At 33.4% G+C, this 12345-nt stretch overlaps 1 protein-coding gene across 1 annotated transcript in view; it reads left to right on the top strand.

The window, feature by feature from the left end:
• LOC136987471 (patched domain-containing protein 3-like) overlaps window positions 1–10316 on the top strand; it is a 31405-nt gene extending 21089 nt beyond the window's left edge. The window contains exons 3-5 of the mRNA XM_067285206.1: window positions 813–1291; window positions 8612–8941; window positions 9022–10316. Of these exons, the coding sequence (XP_067141307.1) occupies window positions 813–1291; window positions 8612–8941; window positions 9022–10316 (2104 nt within the window). The remainder of the gene's footprint in view (window positions 1–812; window positions 1292–8611; window positions 8942–9021) is intronic.
• The last annotated feature ends 2029 nt before the right edge of the window (window positions 10317–12345 follow it).

Genomic DNA, 12345 nt, shown 5'->3' on the forward strand with positions numbered 1-12345 from the left:
GTTTAATATTTATTGTAGTTAACCAAATGTATAATAACACAACAATTCATTTTAAGCTCCTTTGACCATTATGAAAGCTCACTTCCCGAATTCGCAATTTCTTTGTAAAAGTTTTAAAAACTGTACACAATTATTCTGTTATTTTCTTTCACATATAAAAACTGCTACCACGAAGCATCATTATTATCACTAATCTTAAAGTAGTCGAAAAGAAAAAATCTCTGAACACTTGTAATTTGTCGAGGAGGGTTCTTACCTAATTGACTAGCTTATCACTGGGAGTTTTCTGACTCTTCTCAAGTGTTTAGGAGTAAGTTTCCCACAGAAAGTCTTTCGCTCATGCAACCTTAATTCATTTCAATAATCTTTAGTATTTTCAGTATTAAAATTCAGTATTAAAGCTTTATAATGAACGTAAATGCAAACGTTTTATTTGTCTTCCTTTCGATATTGCTATAAACTTTCAATATCTTCCATTTAAATAATGAATTTTAACGTACCACAATTATTTTTAGTAATAAATTTGGTTGATTCAAATATTTAATGACGAAAAATAAAACGAATTTTTTTATTCATAACGCAGAATCATATTAAGCACTTAAAATATTTAAATTTAACAGCTAACGTATTTACAGTTACAGCATCCTTTAGATAAAAAATTACTTGACTACGATTGATTTATAAATACAATATTAGATGAAAAAATAAAGTTTTTGACAATATATAATTCACTAATGAAAGTATAAGCAGATTTATTAATATCATTTTCGTGACAAAAGGAAATTTCATTACGTTGTAATTCTATTCCACAGGTATCCATTCGAGAAGACTGAAGGAGAGCCCATAATACCTCTGATAAACTTAGGAGGAATGTTTATAGACAAAAATAATTTAGTGAGAGACTTCAAAGCAGTAAGACTCGTATATCAACTGGATTCTGGCACAGAAGAGAAGAGCCAAATTTCGTCCAGATGGGAAAATGAAGTTTTAGCAAAGTTATCCGATTTAAAATTTAAATATATTAAATTTTCTGTTTCCGTCGGAGGCACATTTGACAACGAAGTAAACACAATCAGTCAGAATTCTTGGTATCTGACATTAATACTCGGTGCTGTTATGGTATGTTTTTCGGCACTGTCGTCGTGTTCTAGAGGTGTCGCTAGCAAACCTTTACTGGGTATCGCAGCTTGTCTTTCGGCATCTATTTCCACAGCTTCTGCCTTTGGATTACTGTTGTATTGTGGAATGGAGTATGTCGATATAAATATGGCTATTCCGTTTCTTATGTTAGGTAAGTATACGTATGTTGAGTAAGTACAGTAAAGTTCAATAGCGTATATTACACTAAATTTGCCTTGATAACAGGGCCTGTAATCAATAGAAAAAGTAGAATGTTATTTATATATAAGGCTTATATTATCTTCCAGAAAGGGAAAAGACTAGACAAACGAAATAAACTACGATATGTTGCTCTGTAAACAAAGTTTTTATTTTTTTAGTTTTAAATTTACATTAGCAAAGTAACACTTTTAATATGTAATGGGCATGCTCACCTGTAAACAAAGAAACGACATTTAAAGTTTATTTTTTTCTAAATCGATTCCTTTGTCTTGACAATTTACAATGATATATCGAATGACGCCATATTTCTCTTCCACACGTGCCATGTCGATGACAGCGCGACGCGCGGCAAAACCCAAATTAAAAGAGAGGTTTCTCTCTTTACATATATATTATTATTTTTCTAAACTGAGTTACTTGTTTCTTATTGGGATGCGATCCTGTAAGGTTAAACTGCGTCAGGCGTTAGTTAAATGTTAAATAAATGCAATCTATAGAAAAAAGTTTTCGAACATCAAAAATTAGGCAAACCTTATTATTGATTACAGGAATTTTCTTCTTTGTTAACGACGAACCGTAGAGTTATTAAAACTTTGGAGTTTATTTCTAATGCCAAGAGCTTTTGTTATTGAAAATACCACGCTGAGAAAACAATTAGTAATATAATAAATTGAAATCTCGACAATTTAGTCTGGGAAAATTTTCCGAAAATTTTTATTTTTGGGAAAAGTTTTCGAACGTAGTAATAAAACAATGAAACGGAAATTCTTTTAAATTTTATTGGGTCACTTTAGCATTTATAACAGCTTCAATGCGTAATGGCCATAATTCGTCAAGTTTATGTCATCATGAATTTCTTTTCAACTCTGTAACAAAGCAATTTTCAATTTTTCCTTTGTGGTAGGTCGTTTTTCATCCATTAAAATTTTCAGTTTAATAACAGATTTAAATATTATTTAAATCTGTTTGGTGGCCAAGGTATAGAATTAACGTTAATTTTTTTAAATATTTTTTTCACATATTTCGTACGATGAAAACTGCATCATCATCCAGGAAAAACTTCCTTATCACCAAATTGATTTTCCACCATAGGAAACACTAAAAAGTAAAAAAAAAAAAAAACCCCGGCGTTGCTCAGGGAAAAAATAAGTAAAAACATTAAGATTGGTAAATTATTTAGTATTTCTAATAGTTCTATTATATTATTCGATTTATATAAATACATACGTTATTTTACGCAAGGGTTTATCGCGCCGATTTACCAATGTAACAAGTTTTACAACTTGTTACATTTTGTTCGGTAGAGGAAGAACATTTTAAAAATGAGTAGATTGGACACTCGATATGATAAATTCTTATGTAAAGTAATGTTTGTAGTTATATAATTCAAACAGTATAATATAACAAATATTCAAACGAAAACCATATAAAGAGTTAGGTTATTTCGGCTTACCAATGTCACATTTATTGCGATACTCGAAACATACGAAATAGCAGAATACCATTGGTCAAGTACAAACCAATTGGAAATACGATATTTTAAATTTTTTAAGATATCGCATCTGATTCTAATGTTAGCACTAACAAACTGCTTCATTCACAGCCGAATATCAAAAATGGTAATCTGCCAACCAATCATATTCCGCAAAAAAATGGACTAGATATTTAAACTCTGCAGCCTCGAAAACAACTTTAATTATATTTCGTGCTCGCCAATAACCTCGTATTATGTAATTTTCCTATTTTGAATACAACCATACCGGTGGGTCAGATAGGATAAACGATCTTTTGCAGATACAGGCTGAAGTTAATTCGACCAGAAGTAGTGGTTAGCCTCCTCCAGGAAGAGATGATCAACGACTACTGCTTAATAATAGTCTACTATTAATATTTGAAATGGGATCCGTGTTAGATTGGTTGTGATGACCCTGTATGTGACGGAAGTCTCTAAACCTAACGATTGAATGACTCGATGTAAGATTTGTTTAAATAAAAGTGCGAAAATAATTGCTGTTATCTGATCCCATAAAAATACTTTTTGAAACTGATTTCACCAGTTAAGATCAGCAAAATGTTCCTAGGTAAAGGAAACTTTTGAGAGTTGTGGCATAAGCATACTGAAAACAGATTTGACAGTAAAACTCAACATGTAAATCAGACTACAACTACAGGAAATTTTGAATAAAGCAACGTCGTCATGAAAATAAATAGGAAAAATAAACATCGGCACAGAAAAAGATTTCGAGCTCTACTTTGTGCCTTAAAATCGTCGCACAAACCGGTACGTTAATTTGGCTGATCGTCAGAACATCTCAGCAGTATTGGTGAAATAAATTTATAAGTTACGAAGGGCAGATGAAGTCAGGAGATGGGGCGGAGTATTAAGGTTTCTTGCTAGTTAAGCACGTCCTCGTAAATATCGCGTTTATAGAAAAATTATTCGAATAGGTTCGGTTCATTTGGTTACAGCAACGCGACACGACTCGAGAACGGAGTTAGATAGATGAAAGTCGAGATGAAAATCGTAAGTGAAAGACGACCAGATTAACTATGTATCAACTTTCGATGTGTATCCCAAGTCACTTTATCACGATTCGAAACTTTTTTCCTTTGAACGGTGTTAGATATATAAACGGCATCACTCATTTGCTAACAGGAAAAGTATGATGTACAGGGACAAAACGCTATTACACTCCACGTAGGCAAGTCACAGTAATAGCGCAATGCTGCATCTATTTCGTGCTATCATTGCAGCAGTAAAGCAGTGATTATAATATATATATTTTTTACGATTATATTCTTTTTGTAAATATTATTTTAAGTTGAAAAAAGTTGACAAAAGAATTAATATCTGCAGTGTATATATGAACATGTCTAGGCCGTTTGACCAATTGTTACCAAGCTCAGCAGTTACGTTTAGATACTTCTAACTAATATAATGCCGTACATCCCACCCCAAAATATCGTTTGGATTTTTATGTATCTTTCTGTCTACATTTCATTCCTAGTTTTAGATGTAGCGCTATCTATTGGATATAAGTTGACAAAAGAATTAACTTAATATAATTCTTACAAAAAAGAATATAATTGTTAAAAATATATATATATTATAATCACTGATTTACTGCGGCAACGATAGTGTACATATATATAAATAAATAAATAAATATATATATATATATTTCGCGCTGAGTGGAGAAGAAATTAAAGACACCCTGTAAAGTATTGGCCTTTTAGTAGAGAGGATACAAAAGTGATACACACGGACCCAACTTAACGAGACGCAGTTTGGGAAACAATATCACTAGATCTCCAGGAGATCTTCACTCACTCCTTATTTAAAAGTAAATCAGTTCGATAGTGATGCAGAGTTACGTAACAACGCAGAGTTGCTTCTATAAGATATGTTCAGCTTCGGACGTATTATAGAAGTTAATTTAGTTACGAAAGATTTTAGTGACTTTGAACGAGAGATGATCGTCCGTGCAATAAGAACTAATGTCATCATCTCTGAAATCTTGACTTTTTTAGGATTTTCTCGCCCAACAGCATCTTGGTGTTTAGAAAGTGGCAGTTGAGAAAAAACTTCAAGCGATAAGGACAATTCTGGTCGAAAAAGAGGTGAACGAGAGATGTGAAAGGCGATTAGCAGGTACAGACTGCAGCAACAGAAGGAGCACATTGCGACAAATTATAGCTGAATTCAATGCAGGTGCATCACAGAGCATACCCTAACGCACAACAAAACACACTTTGCAAGGGATGGGCTTTAACAGCAGGAGACCATGAAGAGTGCCTTTCGTATCACAGAAAAATAGTAAAAGGTTTCTGTTGTCAGCCCAGGAATGACGAAATTGGTCACTTGAGGAGTGGTAAAAAGTAGACAGGTCCGATTAATCTCGTTTCCTACTCTATCATGCAGATGGCAGCATCAGAATATAGTGAAAACAGCAAGAATTCATGGACCCTCCTGCCAAATGAAAACTCTTCAGGCTGGTGCTGGTAAAATTGTGGTGTGGGGAATGTTTACTTGGAGTACACTGGGTCCCTTGATATTTATGAACACATCTCTGAATAGAACAACTAACCTCAACATCGTTGCCGGTCTCGTACACTCGTTTATGGCTGTAATGTTCCCCGTTGGAAATAATCACTTGTGTGAAGTCCCAAAAACGGGTTAACATTAATTATTTATATTAGAAGATTGAGTTTGAGGTACATCAATCATAGTTTTACTTGCCTCCATGGCCAGCTCAGTCCCCTGACCTCAATCCTACGGAGCATTTCTGGGACGAAGTCGAAAGATCACTTCAAAGCTTAGAATCGCCACCATCCAATCTGACCCAACATAGAACTGTATCATGTTATCATGGGCCAATATTCCCGAGCAATTTGTTAAGTTCATACCAAGAAAAATATCGGCTGTGATTTAAGCTAAAGGTGGGCCAACTCGTTATTAGAAGGTTTCGCTAATATTTTGGACACTCAATGTATATATATACATATATAAACAAATAAAAATGTTTCTTTACCTATGAATCGAATTCTTTTTCTAATCATATTTCGTAGACTTTGCCGTTTATAGTTCAATCTAGAATACATGGTTCGCAATTGCCTTTTGCTGGCATGCTATTCGATATCAAAACCCCAATTGAAATCTTTCTTATACAAAAAACTTTGTTTTCGAAAATTTTCGTTTTTTTCTGCGTCATACAAATTGTCCAGTAAAGCTTCTACATCGAACACAGAGTTCGCTTTTATCACGAAAATAATCTTTTCGCAATCATTAATGGGCCACTTTTGGTAAAGCCTTGTTCATTTCATTCCTTTTTCACGTGTTGTTTTGCAGTGAAAGGTTTTGTTTTAGCTGTGCAAATCTTGTATTCCATTTCACTTAACCGTTCGATTGCAAATACTGACATTGATGAAGTTTCATTTAACATATATTTTTGATGTGGTTTTTCGATTTTGTAGGCAAATGCAACATAAGGCACGAACTTGATTCTTTCCTGTTTTTCTCGGTCGGTCAGTTTTTTCAATGTTTATACACTTCCAGTTTTCGGTTACTCCTTTGTTTAATTTAATGTTGAAACAGGAGAATCAAGCAGTTCAGTAAATTACTGTTTTCTCTTTCGGAAACAAAGTCATATCCTTACTGTGTTTTTAGCAGGACTCGTTTTAAAGCAATGTAAAAGAAACGCTAATGGAGATTTTCGCACGCAATATTTTCAGTCGTCTAATTCGCATAAACCAATAATTATAGACAAAACGAACTGTTCGAAAAATATTTTCCACTCTATGTTTTGGACAAGTGATTGTTTCTTATATACCGAATTGTTTTTCCCTGCAATATTCTGCTAAGAATCCAGACTGAAATAGGCTCGCACAACGCAATAATTTCGAATTTCGAGTAAACACGAAATGGCCTGTTGCTGATATCTGTATATGTTGAACGATCTTTTTCAGCGTAGAAAATCTACATTTGAAAACAGTTTTTATTGTGCGAGTTAATACGTTCCTTTCCACAAATAATAGCGAGGAAGTTTTAAACGCGAAAACGTGTACGTTGGACGTTCAGCGCCTCTTTCCTGTAAGCCTAGAACAAAATCATGCTCGACATTCAAAACGCCATTGTCAAACGACAATGGCGTTCGGAATGTCGAGCACGATTGCACTGACTTTCTAAACGCCATTGTCAAACTTCTAAACTTACAGGAAAGAGGCGCTGAACGTCCGACGTACACGTTTTTGCGTTTAAAACTTCGGCTTCAACCTCACTAATTACATTTCATTTTCGCTTAAATCACAAATTTATAATTGTCGTATAATATGCTCGAAAAATTATTCTTTTTCAATACCGACTTACGAAAAGTTAATTTTAATCTTTTATAATGGTTTTAAAAGTTTCTAAGATAAACGACAGTTCTATAATAAATTAGCAAAAAAATTTTGTTCTGTATAAAATCATTTAAATCCAAAAATTTTATACACATCTATACCATACAACATCTGTATTACGTACAAAGTTTTTAAATAAGCTATATTACCTTCGTTTTGATCAAAACAAGGCCTCATCAGTGGACTTAATCACCATACAACTTGTAACGCTAACCATACAATCACCATACAACTTGTTATCACTAACATCTTCATCTAGATAACGATCCACTTCGCATGAAGCTGTATTTATTTAACACCGTATTCCAACATGCATCAACAATCATTCCCACATTCAAAGTAACTACGGTATTTTGCATAAGTATTGCATAAATTTTTTGATACCTCTTTTCACAAACTTTTCCTTTAAATATAATTTTAAGTGTATCAATATGATCAACCATTATCCCTTGGTAAAATGTAAATATAGAATTCAAATGAATGTCCTATGAAAGATATCTTGTAATATAAACAAATAATGTTGCTAAAGATAGATAACTAACCTAACCTTTAGCACACATCTTTGCATAAATTCCTTTTTTTTGTAGCACTGGTTATACTTTATTCTTCCTAAAATCTTATCTTTATTTTTAAATAAACTTGAGTGTAGATTCACATTCAAAAGGCATTGATGAAACAGGATGTGTAGTAGATTCTATTATATGAATTTGAACGTTTTTAACGAAATACATCACAATGTACTAAACTCCATTCTTCTTAAAGGCAAACTTCGATCAGTTCTATGAACTTTGATATGCAAGTCAGTAGGTTTTGATTCTATAAATCAATGTACTGAATTGAATGTAATTGAATATTTTTCAGATGGGTTACCACGCAAAATAATATTAATTTAGTTTAGCAGTTAAAAATGGATCTGATTCACGTCTAAAGTCAGTCAACATAGAAGAATGTTTTAGTACAACTAAATTAAAATTAATCTTTCAAAACCTTTTCAAAAAATCTACGTCGCCTTAGAAGACGAATCATTCAAGATTCATGTTCGAAATTCAACAAGTCTTCCTATGCTGCTTACAGCGATAGAAAGGTATCTTTATCACGATGCCATCTAATCGTCGGTGTAAATTACACAAAAGTCTTTCATTGCCATAGCATTAGATTCTGATGACGATAAGCGAAATCGTTTGATAGAACAAAATTCGAGCAGGGTTCTACTTGTTCTAATATGAATAAAAGTTGATTAAGCTTCTTTTTTGCATATTTACTTAAATATTTTTAAAGTGCAGCTTTATATTTATTAGTGTTTAGAAATGACACCAAACTCGTCTGTTATTAATGTAAAACTTTAACTACACTAAACAGACAATTTTTACAGGTATCGGCATCGACGACTCGTTTGTCCTTTTATCTGCTTGGAGACGTACAGACAGCAATGACGAAGTGAAGAAAAGAATGAGCGATTCCTACTCCGAAGCTGCAGTTTCTGTTTCAGTCACTTCTCTAACTAATATCCTTGCCTTTTGTGCATGCCTTATCATTCCTTATAGAGTTGTACAGATATTTGGTACATATTGTGCAGTGTCATTAGTCTTCGATTACGTCTATCAAATATTTTTTTTCGGTGGGATTATGGCTCTGGAAGGTTACAGAGAAAAGAGAAATCTTCATCCGTTATTTCTATTTCCACTCAAACCAATCTTTTCAGGTAAGAAAATGAGGAAAATATAACGACAATAATGAATTCTCTGTTTTCACACTTTTTCAAAGACGTTTTACGTTTTTTAGATGCAAACGAAAGGAATTTACAAGAATTATACATCATGGTATTCTTGCGAGATGTTGTAGGAAAATATTTACAAAAACTCTACATTAAGATATTATTAGCTGTAATATTTATTTGCTATTTAGCGGGGGGAATTTATTGCATAAACTACATTAAACAGGGACTGGATTACAAGAAGATATTTCCATATACGTCATACGCGGTTCCTTTTATACTTGATCATTATGAATATTTCACAATTCACCCGCACAGAATTCAAGTTGTTATTAATCAGACTTTAGATTATTCCGATGTACGAACTCAAAAAGATGTCGAGAGTCTTCTAAATACTTTCGAAACTGCACCGTTTATCAGTGGCTATCGTACAACTGAATGCTGGCTGAGAGAATATCTATCCTTTACCAAAATTCCACTTTATGAAATGCTCTTCAAAGGATATAACTTGAACAATTCCTTTGAGTTTTTGGATGGATTGAAAAATGTGTTTTTAAATGTAAAAAGTTTTCGCAGATTTCGTAACGACGTCGTTTTTAACGCCGAAGGGGATCGAATTTTAGCATCCAGATGTTATATTCTTAGCGATAATGTAAAAAACTCCAGTGCCGAAACAACAATGATGGAAACTGTTCGCAAAATAGCGGACAATAGTAAATTTAAAGTATACGTATACGAACCGTGGTTTGTTTATCACGATCAATACTTAAATGTGATAACAACTTGTATTCAGACTGTATGCCTTTCCGCATTATTGATATCCCTAGTACTTTTCTTATTCATACCAAATTTCACATGTACTATATGTGTCATGTTAACTGTAGTCTCGATAGAAGTGAGTATAGTTGGATACATGTCTCTTTGGAACGTAAATGTCGACACTATTTCCATGATAATTCTAGTTATGAGTGCGGGATTTTGTGTAGATTATTCTGCCCACATTACGTACGCTTACATAAGTAGCGAAGAAAGCGATCCTGCAGGTAAGATGAGATACGCCTTATACGCTGCGGGTTATCCAATAATTCAAGGATGTGCTTCGACAATTCTAGGGGTATCGGTTCTGTATTTCGGTTGTAGTTATTTGTTTGTTATATTTTTCAAAATTTTGCTTCTAACAATGACATTTTCTGCATTCCATGGCTTAATTTTGTTGCCAGTAATTCTTAGCACTGGAAATTCAATATCGCTCTCTTGGAAAGATAAAATGAATGGAAGAAAGTTCCATATAATAAAGCATAAAGACAATGATTCGACAAATAATGATCAAAAAGACGTTGAATTATCTTTTACTGAGGAATAATTAATAATTATTTTATCACATTTATAGTTTTCTGTGGATAATGTGATAATTGCTCTGATTTCAAGCAGCTTCATGTAGTGTTTTCTGAAATGACATTCAGGATACAGAAAATGGTGTTTCTAACATATTTTCATCTATGACGTTAATAGTTTTACATTTTTTTTGTTAGTTTGTTTCCATGTTTATATGCGGTCAGCATTCCCAACTTCTATCTTTTTTCTTCAGTTCTTTTAGTTAGGGTGTTCACTTTCTTCCATTTCCTCAGTCTCAAATTTTCTGCTGCTTTGTTTTATCATCTCAACTTTGATGTTTCCCGGTTTCTTCTCTTTCTTCTCCTTATCACTTCCGACTACTTAATCCTCCTTTTTAGAATTGGTTTTAATTCTCTCCACATGTCAATACTATCTTAATTTACTTTATTGCATCTTCTTACTTATGGGACCCAACTAGACTGTTTTTCTGTGTTTTTCTATGTTTATAATTCTATGCTGATTCGAGATACCACACATTCTCATTTTCAGTATTTCCATCTTCATTTTCTGGTCGCCTGTAACTGTCCACATCTCGGCACTGTACATCATTGCGGGTCTTACCACGATTTTGTAAAACTTTTCTGTCAATTTTCAGCTTATTTTATTATCACACAGCCTCCTCTCCACCTTTCTCCATTTCATCTATCCACTTTGTACTATGTTAGATTCCCGCATTTATGTCTCTGTCATTTTCTATATATGATTCAATACAGATACTTAAATTCGGAAGCTGTTATTAACTTTTCATTCTGGAGTTGTTTATAACTTTTTACCAGAAGTCATGCATACTGACTCTGCTCTGTTACTTTTCATGCTTTTCTCTTTCAGGTTTTTTCTCTAATTTTACAGCGATATTCCATAATATGTATGTGTGTTTCGCACAGCACAATGTCGTATTCGAGCAGTATACTCAACAATGTTTTGCTCGTAATATCTTCCATTAATACATTTTTCAGTAAATCAAACAGCAACGTGCTGAGGGCTGAGTTCTGGTGCAGTTGAACTCATAGTGAATCTTTCCGTTGTTCCTACTGTACTGTTTATTTGATTTATTGCTTCCTTATACAGTACATTCCTATTGCAAAATGTTACACACTTCTCTGATATTTTCTCTACTCTCACACTTCTCCATATCTCCTTTCTTGTCACTTATTGTACTTTATATGAATATTATATTTAATTTTGCCTGTTTTCTTTTGTACCTTTCCATCAGCTGCTTTAGAAAAAAGACTGCATTTGTTGTTCTACTTCTCGCCGTGAACCCAAAGTGTTTCTGTCGTATAGATGGCTCCTGCTTTATCCCATCTTCCACAATTCTCTCCCAGGTCTTCACTGAGTGCGACATCAATTTAATTTCTCTGTAATTATCACATTCCTGCATATCTCGCTATTCTTTATAAATTTGCATCAAAGTACTTTTCCTTCAGTTATCTGGCATCTTTTTTGCTGCCACAGCTTTTTCATAAAATCCCACAGCCTCTTCGCCCAAACATTTCCATACATTAGCTGAGGTGTGATTAGCTCCTGTTGCTCTCCAATTCATTCATTTTTCTAAGTGCTCTTTGCTCTTTTCTCCTTCTAGCATTTATCTGCTCCCATTATTTCGTTCGCAATTCCGTATATTTGAATTTTTCTGATTCTGTAGCTTTCTAAAATAATAGTACCGTTAATAGTCCTTTATCTACCCTTGGTATTGTAACATTTTACCATTCTTATCTTTTATCTGTTTTGTTGATGAGAAATATTTTGATACGTTGTTTTTGCTTTCGCAATTCTTATCAACAGCCTATCCCCATCTTCTCTTTCCAGTTACTTAAAGACTTTAGCTGCTGTCTTTGTTATTTTCACAGCCTTTTTTCAGTTTTTCTTGCACCTTTATTTGTTTCTATACGTTTTGTTACCTGTGATTTTCGATCTTTTCTTCATTTACGTTTTTTTATTGCAACTTATATCTTTTCGTTCCAGAAGTACTCGGAATAATGTAACGGTTAATATTG

The sequence above is a fragment of the Centruroides vittatus genome, unplaced genomic scaffold (genome assembly GCF_030686945.1).
Source record: "Centruroides vittatus isolate TY-2023 unplaced genomic scaffold, ASM3068694v2 scaffold_211, whole genome shotgun sequence".
NCBI lineage: Eukaryota > Metazoa > Arthropoda > Arachnida > Scorpiones > Buthidae > Centruroides > Centruroides vittatus.